This window comes from Pseudoliparis swirei, chromosome 2, assembly GCF_029220125.1.
Source record: "Pseudoliparis swirei isolate HS2019 ecotype Mariana Trench chromosome 2, NWPU_hadal_v1, whole genome shotgun sequence".
Lineage (NCBI taxonomy): Eukaryota > Metazoa > Chordata > Actinopteri > Perciformes > Liparidae > Pseudoliparis > Pseudoliparis swirei.
Window position 1 is genome coordinate 23,929,682 of NC_079389.1, and position 25,888 is coordinate 23,955,569.

At 47.7% G+C, this 25,888-nt stretch overlaps 1 protein-coding gene across 1 annotated transcript in view; it reads left to right on the top strand.

Annotated features, from left to right (window-relative positions):
* The window catches only part of LOC130205281 (titin-like), a 174,640-nt gene that overhangs the window by 45,444 nt on the left and 103,308 nt on the right, over positions 1-25,888 (top strand). Inside the window, 32 exon segments of the mRNA XM_056432542.1 lie at positions 61-342; positions 426-704; positions 789-1,076; positions 1,178-1,456; positions 1,534-1,815; positions 1,949-2,227; positions 5,727-6,017; positions 7,686-7,973; positions 8,386-8,532; positions 8,830-9,109; positions 9,214-9,397; positions 9,937-10,017; positions 10,408-10,675; positions 11,041-11,121; positions 11,190-11,345; positions 11,448-11,492; positions 13,208-13,249; positions 13,476-13,529; positions 13,670-13,729; positions 14,541-14,747; positions 15,094-15,183; positions 15,303-15,395; positions 18,632-18,712; positions 18,902-18,994; positions 19,116-19,178; positions 19,369-19,434; positions 19,591-19,680; positions 20,140-20,175; positions 20,330-22,345; positions 24,254-24,304; positions 25,000-25,401; positions 25,542-25,820. Coding sequence (XP_056288517.1) covers positions 61-342; positions 426-704; positions 789-1,076; positions 1,178-1,456; positions 1,534-1,815; positions 1,949-2,227; positions 5,727-6,017; positions 7,686-7,973; positions 8,386-8,532; positions 8,830-9,109; positions 9,214-9,397; positions 9,937-10,017; positions 10,408-10,675; positions 11,041-11,121; positions 11,190-11,345; positions 11,448-11,492; positions 13,208-13,249; positions 13,476-13,529; positions 13,670-13,729; positions 14,541-14,747; positions 15,094-15,183; positions 15,303-15,395; positions 18,632-18,712; positions 18,902-18,994; positions 19,116-19,178; positions 19,369-19,434; positions 19,591-19,680; positions 20,140-20,175; positions 20,330-22,345; positions 24,254-24,304; positions 25,000-25,401; positions 25,542-25,820 — 7,233 coding nt within the window.

Consider the following 25,888-nt stretch of genomic DNA (forward strand, 5'->3'; position numbering starts at 1 on the left):
CCAAGCTTCCTCTCGGTCTGAAGACCTCTCCTCACCTCTGATCTTTCCATCACTGTTCAGAACAACCAGCGTTCGTCAAGAAGCTGTCCGATGAGTCGGTGACAGTCGGTCAGCAGCTGACGCTGACGGCGACGGTGAAAGGCTCGCCGCCTCTGTCCGTGTCCTGGGTTCAGGACAAGGACCACATCCTCAGAGATGGAGACAACAGGAAGATCACCTTTGAGGACAACGTGGTCACCCTTGTGGTGCCCACAGCCGACTCCACCTCAGCCGGCAGATACACCTGCCAGCTGAAGAATGACGCTGGAGTTGTGGAGTCTGTCTCCCAAGTGACCGTTCTTGGTGTGTAGAAGTCTATATGTTATGACGTTAGTGTTGGCGGTGTGAGGATTCGGTCGGCCTAATATCTTTACCCTGATTTCTAGAACCCGCTGAAATTGTGGACAGCCCCGAGTCCTTGAACGTGAAGTCGGGAGACAACGCGAATTTTGAAGTCAAAGTGTCTGGCTCACCAGAACTGAAAATTAAGTGGTTCAAGGATGACACAGTGCTGTCTTCTGGTACCAAGTATCTGATGTCCTTCTCAAAGAAGGTTGCCTCCCTGAAGATCCGCTCCACTGATAAAGCAGACGCTGGAGAATACAAGATGGAGGTCACCAACCATGTGGGCACAGCCTCTTGTATGACGAAGCTCTCTGTCTCAGGTTGGTGCCATTTGGAAACTCTACTTGTGATGTGTTGCTTCTTTTGATGAGCAGTTAGCTTCATAACTTATTTGTGTTTTATAGATAAATTAATTCCTCCGAGCTTCATAAGGAAGCTGAGAGACACCCACCTGGTGGTGGGTAAGCCCGGTGAGATGGAGTGTAAGGTCACTGGCTCTGCTCCTCTAACAACCTCCTGGTTCCACAACGGCCAGGAGATCGACAGCGGACCAAACTGCGACATCAGCTGCAGCGACAATAGCTGCAAACTGAGCGTTCCCACCATCGGGATGTCCGATTCTGGCAAGTACACGTGCAAAGCTGTGAACGCTGCAGGAGCCAGTGAGACGAGCGCCACCATGAATGTGACAGGTGAGTCAACGTGAATAAAGCGAAGATCATTTCGAGGAGGTTTTCCCGGCTGGGGTAGCAGACTTTTTACAGAAAGCTAATATTTATCTTTCTGAACTCAGAACCTCCATCTTTTGTGGAGACGCCTGAAGCGCAGGAAACTGTGCCCGGCAAGACCGTGTCTTTCTCGGCTCAAGTGAAAGGCAGCGCCCCCCTGAAAGTGAAATGGTTCAGGGGAGCCAAGGAAATGCAGCACGGGAGAGGCTGCGAGATCGGCCTCAAGGAAGACGTCGCCACTCTGGTGCTTCACAAAGTGGACCGGACCCACGCAGGAGAGTACACCTGCCAGATCATCAACGAGGCGGGGAAGGAAAGCTGCCCCGTCAACCTGTTTGTGAAAGGTTTGTTCGCCGGAGAGATCTCTTCTTTTTTTTAACCATCTGTCCACTTCTCAAGGTGATTTATTTTCTAACCGCAGAACCAGTCCGCTTCGTGAAGAAGCTGAGGAACGTTTCCTCTGAGAAGGGGAAGCCTCTGACGTTTGAGGTCACGTTCGCTGGAACCCCCAGGGTCAACGTGGTCTGGAAGAAGGACGGTGACCTCATCTTCGCGTCGTACCAGTACAACATGATCACAACAGACACCTCCTGCATCCTGGAGGTTCTGAACGCCGACAGGTTGGAGGCAGCCGGCAGATACTCCTGTGAAGTAGACAACGGGGTCGGAAGTGACCGATGCGAAGCTCAAGTGTCTATTCTAGGTAAAAATCCATAACGTGCATGTTTAAAAAAATAATTCATCATCTATTAATTTCATCCATCATTCATCTTTTCATGTAAACATTTGTAGTTAAACTAACTCATCATCATCATCATCACCATCTTTCACTTCAGAACGGCCATACTTTGTTGAGAAGATGGAGCCGGTGGAGGTCTCTGTGGGCGACGCAGTTACTCTGACATGCCGTATCTTAGGAACTCCCGACATCTCCGTAGCTTGGTTTAAATCCGACGGCAAGCTGCGCAAGTCCAACACTTGCTCGTTGGATTTCTGCGACGGCGTCGCCACTTTGAAACTCCCTAAAACAACTATCTTCGATAACGGCGAATACGTCTGCAAGGCGGAGAACCGGGTCGGCTCGGCCTCCGCCAGCTGCCTCGTGGGGGTGAAAGGTGATGCTCGTTTCCCATTCTTCTCTCCTGTGTGTCGCTGTTGTTGTGCATCCCGATTCAAAGACGCGTTCGACGGGTACCACGTGAAAGTCTTTCTCTCGATAGTTCTCCGTTTGACGCGAGCTGCATGTCACCCAGAACCTTCCGGCACCTTTGACTGAAAGGCAAATGCATGGCAGCGTAACGCATTGCTAACATCAACATTGCTTCTCAGAATCGGTGCGCTTTATCAAGAAGCTGGAGGACATTACCTTCATGGTGGGTCAGCCACTGACACTAGCGTGCTCGTACGTCGGGACCCAGAGGATCTACGTCACGTGGAAGAAGGACGGCAAGCTGATCTGGGCCTCCTACCAGTACAACGTCAGAACCACAGCCTCGTGCTCTCTTCTGGACGTCCTCACCAGCGACCGGCCCGAGGCGGCTGGAACTTACACATGTGAAATTTCCAACAGCGCCGGAACGGACGTCTGCCACGCTCGCGTCAGCTTAGGTAAAGTCACTAAGCCTTAGCCTTCACCTGCTTTCAGCTCTTCACTAACCGGGTCCACAACCGAGGCCTCCCGGAAGGTCACAGTAGGTTTTCAACATATCGGTTGGTTTAACTGCCTAACTGCATAACACAAAGTCATGCTTCATGCAACTAACCCCCAGCATTGCTCCTCAGAACCGGCTCGCTTCGTGGAAAAACTGCAGGACACTTATTTTAGACTCCGAGGTCCTTTGACCCTCAAGTGCAAGTTCACGGGAAGCCAGAGAATCTGCGTGACCTGGAAGAAGGACGGCAAACTTATCTGGGCTTCTTATAAGTACAACGTCAAGACCACTGACGACTCCTGCGTCCTGGAAGTCCTCAGCAGCGACCGAGAAGAGGCCGTCGGAAAATACTCGTGTGAAATCTGTAACGCCGGAGGAATGGATATCTGCCACGCGAACGTCAAACTAGGTAAACGGGGCGCGGCTCACCCCCAACAGGGTTTTTCATTTTCATGTAACAAGCCTAACTTTTACTGCTTTTACCATCGAACGCCACCACTGCTAATGGATTTCTTAGAACCGGTTTGCTTTTTGAGAAAACTACAAAACGGCTTTTATAAAATCGGCCGCCCTTTGACTCTGGAGTGCACGTTCGCCGGCAGCCAGAGGATGAACGTCAGCTGGACGAAGGATAGCAAACTCATCTGGGCGTCGTACAAATATAACGTTAAAACCACCGACTTCTCCAGCTACTGGACGTTCTCAACAGTGACAGTCGGGAAATACACCTGTGAGATTTCTAATTCAGAGGGCACTGATATCTGCCACGCTCTGGTTCAGAAAGAGAAATCCACGAGCAGCTCGTGGTCGGTTGTAACCTGTAAAACATGCAACGAACACCACCGTTGCCTCTCGTAGAACCTGTGTGCTTTATAAAAGAACTGGAGGACGCCACGTTCAGACTGGGCCGGCCCCTGTCGCTCTACTGCTCTTACAGCGGCAGGAAGGACGGGAAACCGGTCTGGGCCTAAGACCACAGAGAACGCCTGTTTCCTAGAGGTCCTCAACAGCGACCGCGTAGAAGCAGCAGGGAGATACTCCTGTGAGATCTCTAACTCTGAGAACACTGCTATCTGCTATGCACAGGTCCAACTAGGTACAAGGCCCAACCCAATGCACCAGGGGACGTTAAGCTTATCGGTTATTGATTTGATAATTGTGGTATCTATCGAGTCCCAACATCCAAACACCATGTCGGTTAAACTAGATGGAGATGTGAACTCCATGATTATACATGCATATTGGGAGGTGACATCACCACCACAGGGTTTATAGTTCATTTTGGGGAACAGAACATTTCTCTGCTTTTATTGAATGTTGAAAATCATGAAGAACTGAAACAACCAGTCTCATTTGCAGTTTACTTACTTCACCTCATAATCCTCGACGCGACTAACCGCGAACATCCTTGCCTCTCTTAGAACCTGTGCGCTTTTTGACGAAGCTGCAAGATATGACCTTTAGGGTCGGCCAGCCTCTGAGGCTCCAGCTCACGTACACGGGCAGCCAGCCGGTGTACGTGAGCTGGACCAAAGACGGCAAACCGGTCTGGGCTTCGTACCGGTCCAACGTCACCACGAAGGACAGCTCCTGTGTCCTGGACGTCCTCTACAGTGACCGAGAGGAGGCTGCTGGGAGATATTCCTGTGAAATATCTAATGCTAGTGGCGCTGCGGTGTGTCACGCTCATGTCCGACTCGGTAACTGCCCCTAACGCGCCACTGGTTCGCTGGTTGGCGCCTCCCGCCGGTCCGAACCCCGTGTTGCTTCTCTCAGAACCTGTGCGCTTTGTGAACAAGCTGCAGGACGCCTCGCACCGCCTGGGCGACCCGTTGAGTCTCACGTGCACGTACGCCGGCAGTAAGCGAGCGCACGTGAGCCGGACGAAGGACGGCAAGCTAATCTGGGCTTCGTACCAATACAACGTGAAAACCGGCGACTCCTCGTGCACTTTAGAAGTCCTGAATAGTGACAGTCAGGATGCCGCCGGGCTCTACAGCTGCCAGCTTTCTAACGCTGAAGGTTCTGCCGCCTGCGACGCTTACGTCAGTGTTAGAAGCTCAAAGAAAGGTACACGCACTAATACTCGACATCGTGAGCTCACGCATCCTGCTCCCAGACCGGTTTCTGTTCCACTGGTTCTCACTCGTCTGCCTCTGATAACCTGAAACCACTTTCTGAGGTGTTCTGTACATATTCTAATAGGCTGGAGTGGATTTAGTCCAACGGTGCATGCGCTTCTGTTCCGGTTCCGTCTTTTTTAAGATAAAAGTTTGGCTCTACGTGGGCTGCAAATAAATCATGCGAAATGAAGCTTTTATTGTTTGGATCCTGACCCAATGTCTCGGTGTCCTTATCGGGTCCAGTTCCTAACCTCTGTGTCCTTATCGGGTCCAGTTCCTAACCTCGGTGTCCTTATCGGGTCCAGTTCCTAACCTCGGTGTCCTTATCGGGTCCAGTTCCTAACCTCGGTGTCCTTATCGGGTCCAGTTCCTAACCTCGGTGTCCTTATCGGGTCCAGTTCCTAACCTCTGTGTCCTTATCGGGTCCAGTTCCTAACCTCGGTGTTTCGTCTCCTGTGGTCCTGTGCTCGTTCTAACAAGGAGACTCTCGGTACCGTCTGAAAGGTCCCGGGTCACGTGGTCGTGTGTTTTAGGGTTCACTGAGCCTTTGTTTGTTGGTTTCGGAGAGAAATACTTTTATGATGTGGTCCATGTCCTCCAGAGCCTGTTCCCGTTGAATCGGATACATATTTGCTTGCTCATCCGAGAGATCGTAGACGGGATGTTCTGTCTGCGTTTGCCTTTGTGTTGCAGGTTGTTAAATGTCGTCTTGCGTGTTGTCTCCTTTTGTTCCACTGCTGCAGTGACGATGGCCCGGTGGCCTTGTGAACGTTCCTTTCCAACCCATTCCCCAAAGTCCCAGCATGGCTTGATTTTCTCCTCTTTCTCCCCACTACCAGAGTGCAAAGTGCCTCCAAACTTCACCAAGACGCCTTCCGAGTCCATGACGGGCACTTTGGGTCAGACGGTGAAGATGGAGGGTCGGGTGTCCGGCTCCCAGCCGCTGGAGGTCACCTGGTACAAAGACGACAGGGAGATCTACAGCGGCGACAAGTACGACGTGAGCTTCAAGAACAACACGGCGGCGCTGAGTGTCAAAGCCTCCAGCAGCTCAGATGGAGGTGTTTACACCTGCACGGCGTCCAACGAGGCTGGACAGGCGTCCTGCCGGGTCTCTCTCTCCATCACTGGTATGACGTTCAGGATTGTGTTCAAAGATATTCACTCTAGACCAGCGGTCCCCAACCTTTTTTGAGCCACGGACCGGTTCCGTGTCAGAAATTATTTTCACGGACTGGCAATATAAATGACGTAATAAATATGACGTCATACAATTATACGAAGGGCATAAAGTGCCAAAACTACAACTCATCATGACGCCGAATGAGTGTGAGCCGTTTGCTTGTTTACCTGCAACGAGCCGCTGATGGAGACGGAGACACAGACGTGTGATTGGTCCGCTGCTCCTCACCGAGTTCTGGTCGCTGTCATTAGAACAGGCAGAGTTGTTGTGTGAAATGTCCCTTAAGGCCACCGTCATTTGCATCTCCAACACATGTTCTTCTAGCTCGGACGGGCTCGATTCACCGGGTGGGTTTGTTTACAAATGGGTTGCAGGTCTATTCTTTTGCAGTCGGGTCTTTTGTGGTTGGAGTACCGCTCAAACTCTTTGAAAAGCCTCTTCCACCCGGTCAATGTCTGAAACATGGAGAATGTTCCGCTGTTCACTCGCCCACACAGCAGCGACTTCATCGGCCAACTTGAAACCAGTTGTCATTTCCCTGAAGTGACAGAATTCATTGAGCAGGTTGAATATGTTTGAAGATTCTTTGTCACTGTGCCGCCAGCAGAGGGTTCGGCACATGAGACTCGCCTGCAGCGATAAACCCGAACTTTAAGACTCCTGAACGCGGCTCAGACACACGGGTGGATCTGCTCCTTTTTCAAAATAATATATTTTTCCGACTGATTAAAAAAAAATGTAAAACTTTTTTTATTCACTTTTTTTCCGCGGCCCGGTTCCAACCAAGCCGTGGACCGGTACCGGGCCGCGGCCCGGGGGTTGGGGACCCCTGCTCTAGACCATGTGTGTCTCTCTCCTGACACATTTAAATATTGTTTGATACATTTAAATAAATCAATTACAAAAATAGATATTTATATTTAATGGGTGTAACACAAAATGTATGAATACTTTCATTTATTAGATTTATTTAGGTTAGATGGTGTGCATATCAACTCAAAATAAATGTGTTTCATTGAGGACTACCCTTTGCGCATGCGCCTTATGAAAATCAGTTGTTTGCATGAGGTGAAGACATTTTCAGGGCTGTATGGTGGTGTAGTGGCTAGCACTGTCGCCTCACAGCCAGAGGGCCGTGGGTTCAATTCCCAGTTGGGGCGTTCCTTCTGTGTGGAGATTGCATAATTTTTTAGTTAGTTAGTTTATATTTTGAGTTGGACAAACACAATTTAATTTAATGAATATCGTTCTTTTATTTTAGATGTATTTGATACAAATGAGTTGGACAAACTTAATTACATTGTATTGCACTGATGTGCTAAATTTGAGTTGGAGTTGCATATAATTATTGGATGGAAAACCTGCCAACAATTTAATTGAGTTCATCCAATGAGTCATTTCTTTGAGTGTGTGATCACATGTTTTGGCCAATGTTGCTTTCTTTCCGGTGCATTTTGTGACTCGTGTTAACCGTCAACCTAACCCTGAAGTGGTTATGGTTCGGTCTTCACGGTTTGAGTTGTCGCGGTTGCTTCCCTGAGTCTTTCATTTCTGCCTGTCGGTGTGGATTCTGCTTCAGTTTGAAAAGCTGCTTCTTCTCCATCTACTCCTCCAGAAAGCATCAAGGCTCCAAAGTTCGACGTTCTTCTGGAGCCGGTGACGGCCAGCGAGGGCGAGAAGCTGAGTCTCAAATGCATCGTTAGCGGCTCTCCTCCTTTGACCGTCCAATGGATGAAGGACAGGAGGGAGCTGAGGTCCAGCGGAAACACCAAAATCACATTAGTAGGAGGGGCGGCGTGTCTGGAGGTCAGCGCGGTGTCCAAGACAGACGCCGGGGATTACCTCTGCAAGGCCAGCAACGCTGGTGGCAGCGACTTCTGCAAGTCCAGGGTCACGGTGAAAGGTGACGCCCATTTACTGCCCTCTACTGTGGTACAGATGTTATTCTCCACAGAATGGAGGATGGTACGGCACTCCACCGGATCCACTATTGGTCTCAGTTCAGGATCCTTCTGACCCGATTGGGTCGGTGAACGTTGCGTTTGGTGGCTTCTGGTTGTTAGGGCCGTTTTCTGTGCTGTTGAGAAGCTTTAGGTTTAATCCCAGTGAATTCTGCTCCTCCTGTTGATTTTGAGTTTAACGGAATAAGACCAAATTGGTCAAAACTATTATTTCACTTTATTACATCAGGGGAGAAACGTTGTATCCTTTGTCAAATAGCGGTTCGGTCATCTTCACTAAGAAAGAAACAAAGTCAAGTCTGGTAACTTCTCTGACCAGTCAAACGCTGGACTCACCTACGTGATCTCTTTCAGACAAAGAAACCAAAGTCTCCTCCAGCAAGACCGCCTCCCCGGCCGCCGCCGCTCCGGCCGCCGCCGCTCCGGCCGCCGCCGCTCCGGTCAAAAAGCTTGACAACCTCTTCTTCATTGAGGAATTTCAAAACATTTCCATTACAGAAAGTAAGTGGACTGGGAGAGGACGAGTGTCCTGACTGATCTGTAGATTAACGGCCTCGTTGGTGGATTTTGCTCTTGACTGGAGTCCTCATGGGGGACACCACAATGCTAAAGGAATTGAGAGCCACTGTTCGGTTCATGTTGGAGCCCGTTCCCTGAGGAGTTGTAGATGTGATTCGTCCTTAAAATGAGTTAGATTGGTCCAATCCAGAACCAGGATCAGATGAGGACCTGTGGCATAGATGACGCTTCATTCAGATCCAACGTGAAGTTACATGTTGTCTTATTCTTTCTTTGCAGAGGACACCGCAACCTTCATCGCCAAGATCGGAGGCGATCCGATCCCCAGCGTGAAGTGGATGAAGGGCAAATGGAGGCAGATCACACCCGGCGGTCGCATCTCCATCGAGCACAAAGGCCAAGACGCCAAAATGCAGATCAAAGAAGTGACCATGTCCGACGCGGGACTCTACAGGTGCGTCGCCACCAGCAAACACGGAGAGATCGAGTGCGGCGCCGAGATGGAGGTCACCAAGAAGGAGGAGAAGGCAGCGGGAGAAATCAGGACGATGCTGAAGAAGTAAGAGAGAGAGGGATTCCCGTCTCTGACTGGTGGACGTTGAGGACGGACCGATTAGTTTTTGTCACAGAGCTCTTGAATACCTACCGTTTGATATTTCTCAGGGCTCCCTCCAAGCAGAAGAGTCCCAAGAAAGAGGGAGACCTCAATATCGTGGAGCTGCTCCGAGGTCGCGAACCCAAAGAATACGAGGGGATCCTGCAATCCCACGGCATCCACGACTTCCGCACCATCCTGCAGGCTGTCGAGTTCCTCAAGAGGGAGAAGGAGATGGCGTCTGGAAAAGTGGTGAGAGATAAAAATTACTTAGTAATAATGATCAGATTTATAATAATAATAACGAGAATGGGCACTCGGTAGAGTGCATACCTTCGCATATCACAAGATTGGGCATTGAGTTATGAACATTTTGGCATTAGTTGCATGCCAATTGGATAAAAATTGACCGTGCTATGGTAAAAATAAGATTTTGACCTTTCCATGACCTTGACCTTTGACCAGATTGATCCCAAAATCTAATCAAATGGTCCCCGGATAATAACCAATCATCCCACCAAATTTCATGCGATTCGATTTAATACTTTTTGAGTTAGGCGAATAACACGCATACAAATAAATAAATAAATACACGGAGATCAAAACATAACCTTCCGCATTCTCAATGCGAAGGTAATAAGGGATTGATCAAGTTCAACAGGTTCACGAGTGTGGTATCTGGACATGTGACGGAGAGAACAGGGTTCACCGTTACCACCACGTCCTCACCGACCGGGGCCAATGTTGTAAGCTAACGTTGTAAGCTAACGTAGGTCTTTTCCCCGCTGCAGGAGGTGGAGCACGGCGGCCTCGTTGAAGAGGAGGACATGGCCCGACTCATGCAGCAGCTGGAGGGGCGCGTTGCCACAGAGGTACCCGACTAAACCAGTCTGCTTCGGTGCGGCGGCTGAAACCAGTGCCCGCTAAACGATGAGTGGACCTCCGGTCTGTTAGCCACCCGGTTGACAGCTGAGACCAATCCTGAAGCCTCTTGGTCTCACTGCAGTGAAACGCCACATGACAGAGCTGCATTCATCGGTTTGGCCACCAGGGGGACGTCTGTCTCAAGTGTCCCCTTTATGTCCTTCACTTCACGTTTTAATGCAGTTTGAGACGAGGACCTCAAGACAAAAGGCGGAGCTAAAGAAAGCTCCTCCACTTTGTCGGCCATTCCAACAGGAAGTCGGACATTCTTTAAACTGTTTTAGGGTTAAAATGACAGAAATTACTTAAAATATCTAAACCTGGTCTTGAATCCTCAGCCCGTCTCCGTGATTGAGGACATCAGCGACCAGACGACGGCCGAGGACCAGAGTGCCTCCTTCGAGTGCCAGATCCGGATAAACTACCCGGAGATCAGCCTCACCTGGTACAAAGGTACCCAGAAGCTGGACGCGGGCGACAAGTACGACATCAGCAGCGCCGGAGACCTCCACTCTCTGCGCATCAAGAGCTGCCAGGTCAAAGACCAGGGCAGCTACCGCGTGGTGTGTGGTCCTCACATCTCCAACGCCAAGCTCACCGTCACAGGTGAGCTCCTCCCTGTCCTCAAGGGAGTCCTGCAGACTAACCAAGAACTGACTTCTTAGAACCTGCTGCTGGTTCTGTTCCTGTTGTGTTCTGTGTTTCTTTTATCTTCTTCATACAGTATTAATACTCTTAATAAAAAGCATCCGATAGATAAAACATGAAGCTCATGTTGTTAAAGTCCGACGGTAGCTCTGATTGGCCGAACTAATTCTGTTCGCTAAACGCGTCCAAAGCGTGGAGGTCAGTGAACGCCACTGTGCCGCCTTGGAGTGAGAGCTGTCCTTCCACACCGACGCACATACAAATATATTTATACATATATATATATGTATAAATATATATGTGTGTATTATGAATGTCTCCAGCAGGCGGTTACTCGGCGGTCGCCCGGCCGGAGCCGATGGCAGAAGCTGGGCGCTCCGCTCAGCTCCACGGGTCAGACAGAGGTCTGTAGTTCAATCTCTTTACGTTGGTGGAGCTCCTCTCGGTTCCTAACCCACTTGTCCTTCCACAGAGGTGGAGTTAGGGAGCGCTCCTCAGGGCGAGCACCTTCTAGAAGCTCAGGTTACACTCGTGTGTGAGCGTGAGCTGACTCGAGCTGTTTGTGAACCTTCAGACGTCCCCGACTCGAGCCGCCGTGTTCCAGAAGCAGCTTCTCTGTTCGTTGGAGGTGAGGCCTTTGGCTCGTTGAGTCTTTGAGGCTGAGTCTTTGAGTCTTTGAGTCTTCACGTCTCACATTGTTCTCATTCATTCGTCTTCTTTCTGCCTAAAGAGTCCTCCGAGTTGTATCTCTATGAAGAACGCACACAAGTGAAAGGTACTTTCAGACTCGTCAAACTATTAACTCTTGTTTTGAGTCACCGCCCAAAACCCTTCATCATCATCATCATCATCATCTTCATCTACCTCCTGTAACTCTCATCCACAATAACCTCATTTCATATTAATTCAGCCATCGTGAAGATTAAATAACAAACGTGCAGGATTAAAGGATTCAGGAAATCCGATCTCAAAATCTGAAGACATTCTTTGTTCAGGTTTTAGTCTGAACAGGTTTGAGATCAGATCTTCCTCTTGAACTCTGTGAAGGAGATCTTTCAAAAGCCTGACGCTGGAACAGCAGTCGCTTTGCTCTCAGGCTTCAACACTCTTCTGGTTCATCTCGGGAAAACGCTCCATGTCGGTCTCGTCTGTCTCGTCCTCCTCTGCTCCTTCTTCTTGTTGTCTCGTCTGTCTCGTCCTCCTCTCTGTTCCTTCTTCTTGTTGTCTCGTCCTCCTCTCTGCTCCTTCTTCTTGTTGTCTCGTCTGTCTCGTCCTCCTCTCTGCTCCTTCTTCTTGTTGTCTCGTCTGTCTCCTCCTCTCTGTTCCTTCTTCTTGTTGTCTCGTCTGTCTCGTCCTCCTCTCTGTTCCTTCTTCTTGTTGTCTCGTCTGTCTCGTCCTCCTCTCTGTTCCTTCTTCTTGTTGTCTCGTCTGTCTCGTCCTCCTCTCTGTTCCTTCTTCCTGTTGTCTCGTCTGTCTCGTCCTCCTCTCTGTTCCTTCTTCTTGTTGTCTCGTCTGTCTCGTCCTCCTCTCTGTTCCTTCTTCTTGTTGTCTCGTCTGTCTCATCCTCCTCTCTGTTCCTTCTTCTTGTTGTCTCGTCTGTCTCGTCCTCCTCTCTGTTCCTTCTTCCTGTTGTCTCGTCTGTGTCGTCCTCCTCTCTGTTCCTTCTTCTTGTTGTCTCGTCTGTCTCGTCCTCTTCTCTGTTCCTTCTTCTTGTTGTCTCGTCTGTCTCGTCCTCTTCTCTGCTCCTTCTTCTTGTTGTCTCGTCTGTCTCATCCTCCTCTCTGTTCCTTCTTCTTGTTGTCTCGTCTGTCTCGTCCTCTTCTCTGCTCCTTCTTCTTGTTGTCTCGTCTGTCTCGTCCTCCTCTCTGTTCCTCCTTGTTGTCTCGTCTGTCTCGTCCTCCTCTCTGTTCCTCCTTTTTGTCTCGTCTGTCTCGTCCTCCTCTCTGTTCCTTCTTCTTGTTGTCTCGTCTGTCTCGTCCTCTTCTCTGCTCCTTCTTCTTGTTGTCTCGTCTGTCTCATCCTCCTCTCTGTTCCTTCTTCTTGTTGTCTCGTCTGTCTCGTCCTCTTCTCTGCTCCTTCTTCTTGTTGTCTCGTCTGTCTCGTCCTCCTCTCTGTTCCTCCTTGTTGTCTCGTCTGTCTCGTCCTCCTCTCTGTTCCTCCTTTTTGTCTCGTCTGTCTCATCCTCCTCTCTGTTCCTTCTTCTTGTTGTCTCGTCTGTCTCGTCCTCCTCTCTGTTCCTCCTTGTTGTCTCGTCTGTCTCGTCCTCCTCTCTGTTCCTTCTTCTTGTTGTCTCGTCTGTCTCGTCCTCTTCTCTGTTCCTTCTTCTTGTTGTCTCGTCTGTCTCGTCCTCTTTTCTGTTCCTCCTTCTTGTTGTCTCGTCTATCTCGTCCTCTTTTCTGTTCCTTCTTCCTGTCATCCCTGTTCCTTCTTCCTCTTGTCCCTGTTCCTTCTTCCTGTTGTCTCGACTCTAAATGTCCTTTTGTCTCTCAGCAGCTCTGGAGGAGACCCAGACGAGAACAGACGGCCCCTCAGGTACAGACGCTTGTAGCCACAGCCGAGCCGCTGATCTCAGATCTGTTTGTTTCCAGTTTAATTAACTGCTTCTTGAAGCTTTTCTTCCTGCTTCGCCGAAGATCTTCTTGTTGTCTGTCCCGTCCTCTTCCTCTTCCTCTTCCTCTTGTGCTCGTACTAACCCTCACCATCGCTGTGTGTTGAGTAGAACGTAGAGTTTTAATGTGAACTTTCTTCATCTTTCAAGTTCCTGAGGTTTACAGGAGACCAGGGGAACCTGTAGCTCCGCCTCCCGTCACAGGTATCAGCTCACCTCTTCCTCTTGGTCCTTTATGTACTTCCTGTTTTGTTCTTTTCTTCAAGTATTCATCTTAAAGGCCTGAATGATGAAAGATGTGTGATGTTGTGGTCATGAACTGACCTCGTGATCATATTTTAAAGAAGCTGTAGTGAAGAAGCTGCACAGCGAGGACACCGTCAGCGGAGGAGCCGCTCCCGAAGGTAACGCTCCACCCTCGGCTTCCTCTGAAGCAAACGTGGCATTCACTCCTTTTCAGAGAGCTTTGTAAGAAACTGAATCTTACATTTGCATTCAAGAATCTTATGATCAAATCTGATGATCATTTCATTCATAACAGGAGTATTTATGCATCTCTTAATAAAGACATTTAAACATTTCACACTTTGGGTGATCTTAAAATCCATTTACTTGGATTTCTTCACTAAATACGTTTTCCATCTCAGTGCGTTCACAGCATTGTATTCTTCCTGTCTGTCTCACTTCCTGTCTGTCTCACTTCCTGTCCGTCTCACTTCCTGTTGCCCTGCCGTCTCAGTGTGTTCACAGCATTGTATTCTTCCTGTCTGTCTCACTTCCTGTCTGTCTCACTTCCTGTCCGTCTCACTTCCTGTCTGTCTCAGTGCGTTCAAAGCATTGTATTCTTCCTGTCTGTCTCACTTCCTGTCTGTCTCAGTGCGTTCACAGCATTGTATTCTTCCTGTCTGTCTCACTTCCTGTCCGTCTCACTTCCTGTCTGTCTCAGTGCGTTCACAGCATTGTATTCTTCCTGTCTGTCTCACTTCCTGTCCGTCTCACTTCCTGTCTGTCTCAGTGCGTTCACAGCATTGTATTCTTCCTGTCTGTCTCACTTCCTGTCCATCTCACTTCCTGTCTGTCTCAGTGCGTTCACAGCATTGCATTTGTTCTGTCTGTTTCTGTTTGCGTCTCCTTTTCCTTCTTGTCCTTCTTTCACCTATTTGACTCTTGAAGCTCTTGTTGACTCACAGTGATATTTCTCTGTTAACCTTGAAGAACCTTCAGTTTACGTGGAACCAGAACCGGAACAAGAGAAAGTGACGGTTCCCAGAAAGGTCACACCCGAACCTGGTCTACCGAAGACCAAAACGGTTCCCTCTGAGCCTGAAGCGGTTCCTCAGACGAAGAAGGCTCCTGAGCTGAAAGAGTCTGAAGTGAAGCCTGAACCTGCAAAGAGGAAACCAGCAGCCCCTAAAGAGACAGGTAATGGAGTCCAACTGGGAGACATTGAGCTTTTCGATGTCTTGTTGTGGTCTCCAACATGTCTGTGTACAGAATTGTTCTTGGTGTTTGTCTCTACTCACCTCGTCACACATTGTCTTTGGGTGTTTTAAATGTAATCCCTCAACAAACTAACTGATGACTGGATGCCGTTTCACTGATGATGCCCTCACCTTGTTCCTACAACAATCTTATGAGGCACATCAATGGGAAACGAAGTGTCTTCTCTTTGAACTCTGTGTGTTGTCATGTGATACAAACCAGTCTGTAATGTTGAAGCCTTAGTGGTTACCAGCAGGTTACTGAACATGTGCAATGTCCTTTAAAGCACCACAACGACCAAAACCAGAAGAACCTGTAGTTCAGCCAAAAGCAGCCAAGGTTACTCCCTCAAGACCAGAACGTCCTCCAGCTAAAGGTACCGGCGACTTCAGGTCTTCAGTTCATGTCTTCACGTCTTTGAATCGACTGGTCTTTGGTTTCATGTTCACCTCGGTCATCAGCTGGAGGTTAAATAACATATAATGTTCTTTTAAGTGCAAGATGAACACAGACCAGAGGAGCCTGATGTTCGTTCACCAGCACCACCACAGGTTACTCCACCCGAGTCTGAAGCTGTTCCAACTAAAGGTACAGCGACGATGCTCTTGTCGGGTTTCTTTGTTCTTCTGTTTGTGAGTTTAAATGTGTGTTTGTATTACATGGAAAGTAATCTTTAAAAAATAGTTTCTAGGAATATCTTTAAGCACTCGTTAGAGTGTGACTTGCAGCATTTGGGTTTGATTTTCTTAAAAATATGGTGAACAAGATAATCATGTAAAACATAAATGTTCTTCAAAGTTCTCTCAGAACCGAGGTCACCTGAACCTGCAAGGAAACCACATCTGCTGGCTGGTAGACCTGAGCCAGAAGAACCCAAGAAGGTTCTGGAAGAAACGAAGAGGGATGCTGAGGTGCCACATAAGGTTTTAGAAACTCCTAAAAAGGTTCCTGAAGAGCCAAAGAAGGTTTCAGAAACCCCAAACAAGGTTTTAGAAACCCCAAAGAAGGTTTCAGAAGAGCCAAAGAAGGTTCCTGAAGAGCCAAAGAAGGTTTTAGAAACCCAAAAGAAGGTTCCTGAAGAGCCAAAGAAGGTTTTAGAAAAACCAAAGAAGGTTCCTGAAGAGCCAAAGAAGGTTTTAGAAACCCCAAAGAAGGTTTTAGAAACCCAAAAGAAGGTTTTAGAAACCCCAAAGAAGGTTCCAGAAGAGCCAAAGAAGGTTCCTGAAGTACCAAAGAAGGTTTTAGAAACCCCAAAGAAGGTTCCAGAAACCCCAAAGAAGGTACCAGAAGAGCCAAAGAAGGCACACAAACTAGCAGAAACAGAAAAAACTCCAACATTACAAACGGATGAAGCAGTGCTGAGCCAGCGAGCATCAACACCACCAAGGGGTTTGGAAACACCACAGCAAATTCTTCAGGCTGAAAAGCCTCCACAACAAGGTAGATAAGTCTGAACATCTTTTTTTAACTAATCCTCTTGATCTTTTAAGATTTTAATATTTAATTCTGAGTTCTTGAACTAAATCCTCCGAGCACTTGTCTTATGTCTGTGTTGTTGTGTGTGTTGTCTGGTTACTACATCATACCAATGATCAAACAGTAGAACAGAGGGAGGTACCTCAGGAAACAAAGCTGCAGGTGGAAACACTCGTTAGAGGTATGGTAGTTTCACTAACTGTCTTTATTTATCTGTCTATGAAACCAGATGAGGTTATTCCCTCTGGAACATGTTTTGTCCAGCCTGAAGAAGCTCCACAGCGGAGAGGTAGTGATTCATAACACATACAGTAAAATGAGGCTCACACTGAAACTGTGTTTTTGTGTCTTGATGGTTTGTGTCTTGTGTTCTCTCTTGGCCACCGCTCCATGGTGCACATCTTCAAACCTCTTAAAGTAACTCCAGTTACCTTGAAGACGGATCTTAAGCAAACAACTGTAGTGCTTGAAGACAGCAGGCGTTGGACTGTGAAGACGGGCGGTGGAGAGAGGATTCCTCAGCCAGAAGAAGTTGGACAAACGCAACAGGAGGTCAAGACATATGAAAGGAAAGAAGAGGTCAAGGAGTCAACTGTGAAAGAAGAAATTACTTTGAAAAAGGAGATAAGCCAACAATGGGTTTCTGCTGAGGAGCGGGTTTCCACATGGACCCGTGGAGGTCAGCAGGTAGAAGACACTGAGCCACTAGAGGAACGTGAGCCAGCAGACACTGTCGATGAGACTGAACTGGAGGAAGCTCAACCTGACGATGATGAAGAAGACTTTCCGGGAGACAGAGCGGTGGACCGGAGAGAAGGATTGTCTTTTAGGTCTCTCTCGCCACCTCTGAAGGAAGCTGACCCTCCATTAAACAGAGACGTCACACCTCCACCGGAAATGATTTGTCCCACGAAGAAAGAAGTTCCTCCTCCTGCCACTGGGTTCACAACTCAGAAAGAGTTACTGGCTATCAAGAAAACTTCTCAAGAAAAGAACATTACTTTAACTCATGCCGAGCAGAGAGATGTTACCAAGTCATTTGTGTCGGTACTTTATGATAAAGAAGAAACTGTCTCTTTAATAGAGGATCTTGTTAAAGATCAAATCGTTTCTACCTATAAAGAAACTAGTGCACAAGAGACTAGAGTGATTAAAGAAGTCAAGCAAGCTGCCTCTGTTAAAGCTGCCTCTGTTAAAGAGGAAGTCCGATCTGTCAGATCCATACCTCGTTCACCTGAACAAGACGTACCACAAATTCCTCCCCAAACCACTCTTCCTCCTCCCCTGATGGAAGTTCTTCCCAAAACAGAAGGCATGACCCCTAATAAGTTAGAGTCGAAAATCGTGAAATCTGCCAAACCTGATGTAGAAATGTATGTTGAAGACGTACCTCTGAAGAAACCTTCTCTTGTGTTAGAAGAAGTGTCCTCCGAAAAACAAGTTGTCCCAGAATCAAGATCCATACCGGCGAGTAGAGAAGTGTCGCCTCCAGTTCCAGCACAAACTCCTTCACCTGAGGAACAAGTCTGTTCTCAGGAAGACATTTCACCACCAAACGAACCTGTTCTGCCTCCAAAGAAAGCCAGTGCTGCACTTCACAAAGTTGCTGTTGCTCCAGAAGAAGACTTCCCCCATAAAGCAGTGACTCCACCCAAGAAACCCATCACTAAAGCCACATTTGCGCCAACTAAAAGAGCTCAAGTTCCACCAGAAGAGAAAGTTCCAACCCCTGAAGAAGAAACTCTTCCTTCCAAGAAGCTGGTTTCTCTGACCCAAACAGTCATCACCCAAGAGGTGGATTCACCTGAAGAAACTCTTCCTTCCAAGAAGCTGACCCAAAAAGTATTTACCCATGAGGTGGATTCACCAGAAGAAGGAAGAAGCTCTGCGATTACACCTCCGCCAACAAGAGTTGATGGCAAGAAAGGGAAGAAGGGAACACAGGAGAGTCCACAAGAAACTCTTCAGAAAGGTATTCTTTCTTAATTGAGCCGCATAGGCTCCTGATCTTGAATAACAAAGAAACTTGGTCTTACTCTAACATCTTACACTAATCGTCACAGTCAGCCGTCTTCGTCCACCGTCTTTTAAACGTGTGTTTTTATGTCGATACTCGACCAGGTATAAACCTTTCTTGGTCTATTAACCTCTTCCATTGTTCAGTTGTTTCTTTTCCTTCATCCGCTGAAGGTCTTTTTACATTTTCTTCTTCTTGTTCAGCTTCTTCTCCTCGTTTGTGCTCTTAATTCATGTCCAAATCCTCTGTAGTCTTCTGTAAGTCTTGATGGTCCGTCTTGTTGTGTTGTTGTCTTGTTGTCGATCGTGATCTTGCATCTTGTATTTTAAAGTGTCTCCTCCTCCGGAGAAGAAGCCATCAGCACCAAAGCCTTCAGCTCCTGCTGCTGCAGCCAGAGTCGCTCCTCCTGCAGGTAGTCGGTTCACTTTGTTCTCTCCTTATTGTCATTGGCTCATCAAGAGTCAGCCATGTTGTTTGTCTCTTTGTTTGTTTGTGTTCTTATCGTCTCATTTGTCTTCGGGTTGCCATGTGTGTAACTGTCCATGTCGCTCTCTGTATCTCGTGTTCTTGGTCGTGACTTTGGCGCCTTGTATTTCCAAAGTTTCTCCCCCTGAGGAGAAGAAACCATCTTCACCAAAAGCAAAGCTTTCACCTCCTACTCCTGCTGCTGCAGAGAAAGTTGCTCCTCCTGCAGGTAGTCTCTTCACTTGGTGTCCATGTTGTTGTGTCTGTTTGTTCTCTTTGCCGTCAGTCTGTCTCTCTTCATTGACCGTGTGGTTGTGTTGGTCGTGATCTTGGCATCTTGTGTTTTAAAGCTTCTCGTCCTGAGGAGAAGAAGCCAGCTGCACCAAAGTCTTCAGCTCCGGCTGCTCCTGCAGGTACTTCTTCCACCTTGTTTTGTGTCACTGAAAAACACCGTCTTCTGTTTATGTTGAACCCCTCCATCTTGTCTGGTTCTGTCTTACTCACGAGTTACTTTCTGTCTGTTCTTGTACTCTCTCTTTTACATCTTTGCTCTGTGTTCATGCCTTCTCTTGGTCGTGACCTTTGGTATCTTCTACTCCTAAGTGTCTCCTCCAGAAGAAAAGAAACTGTCCCCAAAACCTGCAGCAGAAAAAGTTGTACCTCCTGCAGGTAGTTTCTTCTGTTTGTCATATACGTTGTTTACCTTCCTGTTTGTCCCGTCTCAAAGACATCTGCTGGTTTTTAAATGGTCTGTTTTCTTTAAGTATCTGTCAGTTGCTTCATTAGATCTTTGCCAGCCATCTAATCAAGTTGGCGTTCTTGTAGCTCAAGTTTCTCCGATGGCAAAGAAACCGTCTCCTCCGCTGGTAAAGGCCCAACTGTCTCCTGTATCAAAGAAAATGTCTCCGCCTGAAGGTAACGTGCTTTTATTTATGTTGCTCTCTTCTGTCTGTCTTCCGCTTTAAAGGATTTCTTACAACCGCTCAGTCTTCATAGAAAGCGATCTCAGCTTTGAAGAGATGTCTCCTTATCTCTGAATCTGTTGTCTCATGTCTGTACCGAAGTTGTCCTCTAACCCGATTCAAGTGACTCTAACTGTATCTGTTTTATGAGGCTAAACCGCCTTAAAAATGTTTTCTAAAACATCTCTTGGTGCATCTGGAGTTACTTTCATGCTATGATGTAATATCCTGTTGGACACCTGATGACGTCATTGCATCCATAACCCTCTTTAAGTGGAAATCATTCTGAATTCAAGAAGTCAACACATGACACACTTTCTTAACTCTTAACTTGCTTGTGTCATAAATACAATAATCTCTTCTTTTGTTTGCATTGTGTAAACTTATATTCATCTTATTTAAATTCTTGCAGACATGGAACCAGTTTCAGCACCTGGACCAACTAAAGGTATACAAATAGTAGCTTTATTGCTATGTTGGATATTCTTTCATGAACAGCAAATATATCTCTTGTTTTGTGTTGTGAGTGCTGTGTTGTAAAAATGTCAGAAAAAATGTTGTATGTGAAAGTTATAAACGTGTATCTACTGCCTCAAACACAGCACCACCTCTTACACAAATGGATAAGATCCCAGTTCAGGAAGCAAAAGACCCAGAATCGCCTCAGAAGAAGAGTAAGTTCACCCGAGCTCCCAAAGAGAAGGAACCAGAACCAGAGGCCGTTAAGCTGAAGAGGGTTCCGGTGAAAGCTCCAGAGCCTGAGAGACAAGTCGTCACTCTTAAAGCAGAAGTGACGAGGCATCAAGATATGGAGCTAACGGTTCATGGACTTCATGACAGAGACGATCGAGAGATAATATCTGTCGGTAGAACTGAGCGAGTCTTCACTGCAGAGGAGGGGATGGTTCAGTTAGACTCTTTTGAGGAAGCTGAAGAGGTTACAGTTGTACAGAAAACCGAGAAAAAGGGATGGACAAGAACCCCAAAACCACAGAAAGAGGAAGAACCTGAGGTTCCAAAGTTGGAAAAGAAGAAAATAACTAAACTGCCAAAGGCCGATGAGCAGAAAGATTCAAACAAACTAAAACCATTTGAAAAATCAGGAAAAGCAGAAGAAGAAACGCTAAAGATAAAGCTAAAAAAGGTGCCGACAAAGCCCAAAGAGCCGGAGAAGGAAGTCATAACTCGTAAAGTTGAAGTGACGAGGCATTACGATACAGAAATGACCGTTGAGAAACTCCACGATCGAGAAAATCGAGAGGTTCTCACACTTGGAAGAACTGAACGAGTCTTCACTGCAGCTGAAGAGGTACCTGAACTGGCTCACATGGAGGAACCCGAGACCTCGGAGGCAGAAGATGAGAAATCAAGATGGATGAGAACTCCGAAAACAACAAAAGGTGAAGCACCTGAGCCGGATTTAACCAAAAAGAAAATAAAGATGTTACCAAAGAAAGAGGAGGAGCAAGAAGCTGTGGCACTGAAACCATTTGAAAAGCCTGAGAAAGCTGAAGAAGTTGAACCTGCAAAAGCTCAGAAAGAAGTTGAGGCGACGGCGACTGCTGAACGCACTCCATTCAAGAGAGTTGAGACGCCACAGAGAGACCAACCAACCTCTGCTCTGAAACACAGGAAAGATGAAGATGCTCCGTTTACGAGTCCAAAGGTAACTCCTGACGCCAGCAAAGACCAGAAGGATATCCAACTAAAGGAAAAGCCTCCTCAGGGACCCAAAGAGGAGGAACCGACAGCCGTTGACAAGTTTTGCAGAAAACCTGAAGTTATTGCGACAACAGAGAAAAAGAACGAGCAGATCATGTTAAAGCCTTTCACCAAAGTCACCCAGCCTGGAGAGAAGCCAGATACAGTAGCTGAGGAAGAGAAACCAAAGGTACCCAGTCCAAGAGACGGACGTTCAAAAGAAGTGAAGGAGCAGCAGCTCAGGGAAGTTGAAAGAACTAAAATGCCTCAAAAAGAAGATGAGAAACTTCAGGAGAAAGGCGAGCCGGCTGGTCCACCCAAGAAGCCCAGTCCACCAGGAAGGAAACCAGTAGAGAAGGAGATCCCACCAAAACAAACCGGCCTGGTGAAGGGTGTTGAACTCAAAAAGACTCCTTCGCCTCAAATGCCGAAAGACGAGGATGAAGAAGAGAATCCCTTCAAACCTATCGAGCAGCTGAAGAAGGTTGAGCTGAAGAAGACTCCGTCGCCCAAGATCGAGAAGCCGAGACCTAAAGAACTTGAGCACGTCCCCGTTGAGAAGAAGCCAAGTGCTGACAGATTAAAACGGATTCCCAAAACGGTTTCACCAAAAGACTCGAAGGAAGCTGTGGCTCTCAAAAAGGTCCCGAAGAAGCCGTCACCAGAGGAGGCTGCAGAACCAGCGAAGCCCGGCAAAGGAAAGATCCCCCTGGTGAAGGAGGTCTCTCCTGGAGCCGTGCAGATGAAGAAGGTCGACACCCGGCCGGAGGAGGAGTTGGTCGAAGAGGAGGCTGAAGAAAGGGAAGGCGAGGAAGAAGAGGAGGCCTGGGGCTGGGAGCTGGTCCCCAACGATGACTGGGAAAGCGAAGGGGTCGATGGGGAGGTGCAGACTCCAGGAATGCCTGTCGGCAAGCGAGGTGAGACGAAGGCCGGCGAACTCCTCCTCTGATGCCTCTGGAGCCCCATCACCCATCTCAAATGACTCACCTCATCTTCATCACATCTTCGTTTAATCACCTGATCTTATGTTCATCTAGAGCTCCTTCATCATTCTGTCTGGTCATTCACCGTCATGATCTCATGAGATCCTCAAACGTCTCATCCATCAACCATGAAGTGTTGGTCCTCACCTGTGTTCATGTCATCCACATCAACCATGAAGTGTTGGTCCTCACCTGTGTTCATGTCATCCACATCAACCATGAAGTGTTGGTCCTCACCTGTCTTCATGTCATCCACATCAACCATGAAGTGTTGGTTCTCACCTGTGTTCATGTCATCCACATCAACCATGAAGTGTTGGTCCTCACCTGTGTTCATGTCATCCACATCAACCATGAAGTGTTGGTCTTCACCTGTGTTCATGTCATCCACATCAACCATGAAGTGTTGGTCTTCACCTGTCTTCATGTCATCCACATCAACCATGAAGTGTTGGTCTTCACCTGTGTTCATGTCATCCACATCAACCATGAAGTGTTGGTCCTCACCTGTGTTCATGTCATCCACATCAACCATGAAGTGTTGGTCCTCACCTGTGTTCATGTCATCCACATCAACCATGAAGTGTTGGTTCTCACCTGTGTTCATGTCATCCACATCAACCATGAAGTGTTGGTCTTCACCTGTCTTCATGTCATCCACATCAACCATGAAGTGTTGGTCCTCACCTGTGTTCATGTCATCCACATCAACCATGAAGTGTTGGTTCTCACCTGTGTTCATGTCATCCACATCAACCATGAAGTGTTGGTCCTCATCTGTGTTCATGTCATCCACATCAACCATGAAGTGTTGGTCCTCACCTGTGTTCATGTCATCCACATCAACCATGAAGTGTTGGTCTTCACCTGTCTTCATGTCATCCACATCAACCATGAAGTGTTGGTCCTCACCTGTGTTCATGTCATCCACATCAACCATGAAGTGTTGGTTCTCACCTGTGTTCATGTCATCCACATCAACCATGAAGTGTTGGTTCTCACCTGTGTTCATGTCATCCACATCAACCATGAAGTGTTGGTCCTCACCTGTGTTCATGTCATCCACATCAACCATGAAGTGTTGGTCCTCACCTGTGTTCATGTCATCCACATCAACCATGAAGTGTTGGTCTTCACCTGTGTTCATGTCATCCACATCAACCATGAAGTGTTGGTCTTCACCTGTCTTCATGTCATCCACATCAACCATGAAGTGTTGGTCCTCACCTGTGTTCATGTCATCCACATCAACCATGAAGTGTTGGTCTTCACCTGTGTTCATGTCATCCACATCAACCATGAAGCGTTGGTCCTCACCTGTGTTCATGTCATCCACATCAACCATGAAGTGTTGGTCCTCACCTGTGTTCATGTCATCCACATCAACCATGAAGTGTTGGTCCTCACCTGTGTTCATGTCATCCACATCAACCATGAAGTGTTGGTTCTCACCTGTGTTCATGTCATCCACATCAACCATGAAGTGTTGGTCCTCACCTGTGTTCATGTCATCCACATCAACCATGAAGTGTTGGTCCTCACCTGTGTTCATGTCATCCACATCAACCATGAAGTGTTGGTCCTCACCTGTGTTCATGTCATCCGCGACCACCTTTAGTTATCTGCTGTCTTCCATCTGTTTGTCTCTGTTATCATATTGTCTCTTAATTCATCTGTTCATCAGAGGTTTCTCTCCATCTTTATTCTCTCCATCTGTGTGATGTGTTCTCATGTTGAAGAGAACACGTATCACATGTATCATGTCAGCATTGCTCACCTCTACATCTTCAAGTCAATAACAATCAGAGGCACTTAAAACTCATCTTATTGTTTCTTGTCCAGATGGAAAACCCAGCGAGGAACCGCCAAAAGGCCGAGGCCGGGGACTTGGGGGTATGAGCTCATGTGTACTCATTGTGCTTCGTCATGTCTGGAGCTGTTCTCTTGTCTTGTCATTTTTCTATACAACCAGATGTTTTGTGTGAAGCTTTTAATCTTGGTCCGAAATTTAAGAAGAAACCAAAGAGTCTGGGTCCTGAAGCTCTAGCTGTCAGATACCCAAAGACGTGTGGTCTCGTTGCCATTCAGGCAAAGTTCTTGTAACGTATTAAACTAAACATATTGCATGTATGTCAGTAGGTGTACATTCCTACGCCGATACCAGCCAATAGGAGCCCTGCTTTTCGCTGACATCAGCACACATATTCTAGAACCTTTGATACCTGTTGATTCGGAGACAACAGCGGCTCAAAGGAGATCTTTCGTGGTAGAGTTTGTCTTCACACAGTTAAAGTGTAAACGCACAGGGAGGAAGTCTGTCTTGATGGATGTGCACCATCTGTCCCTCGGTTGTGTTGTCTATCCTGTTGGAAGCTCATGAAGAGTGACTTGTGTTGCATGACTCGTCTTCAAAGACTCTTATACTCTAACACCTGACACGTCTTTAATGCGTCATGACTTCGGCTGAATGCCTGAAGGAACGGTAGGCGCAGGGTCTTAAAGATATCTTCATGTTTCATGTCAGATTCTTCTTCCCTCTCCCTCGTATCTGAAACTAACTTGAAGATGTTTGGTTCTATGTGGCGTAGCAGCGAGACAGACCCCATCTCCTGGTGACGGTGGCCGGGGCCGCGGCCTGAAGCCCGGTGGGAAAGGCCCGTCGCCACCAGAGGATCCCTTTGGAGGATTCAAGCTCAAAGCCGTGCCCCTGAAGTTCATCAAGAAGATTCAGGACATCGTGCTGCAGGAGGCCGAGTCCATCGGCTCGTCTGCCGTGTTCGAGTGTGAGATCTCGCCCTCCACCGCCATCGCCACGTGGATGAAGGATGGCAGCAACCTGCGCGAGGACCCCAAACACAAGTTCATGGCTGACGGCAAAGACCGCAAGCTGCACATCATTGACGTGCAGCTGTCCGACACCGGGGAGTACACGTGTGTGGCCAAGAACGCCGGCAAAGAAATAACATGCTCAGCCAAGCTCGTCGTTGAAGGTAAACTATGCAACAGAAACACCGTCACAATATCGAGAAATATGTAAATGTAATGTTTGATCTATCTTTCTGTTGGAATCAAGAAGTTCTCGAAGTCCGGTATGCTACTGGGTCTTTAAATGCCTCTCATGTTTGTGCAGAGCTGCCTGTGAAATGGCTGAAGGAACTGGAGCCGGAGACCTCCTGCATGAAGGGTCAGCCCATGTATCTGACCTGTGAGCTGAACAAAGAGAGAGATGTCACCTGGAAGCGCAACGGCGCCAACCTGAAGAAACAGGCCGGAAAAATAGTCGTGAACATCATCGGAATGCAGCACGCCTTGACCATCCAGAACGCCACCGAGGACGACGCCGGCCTCTACTCGTGTGAGGTGGACGGACAGGAAGACGTCAAGACCACCACCAACATCAAAGTGATCGGTAAGCAGCTAACGCCGTCGCTGAAACGTGTGGATTGGTGAGTCACGTAGAGCTTTGAGTGGTCCGAA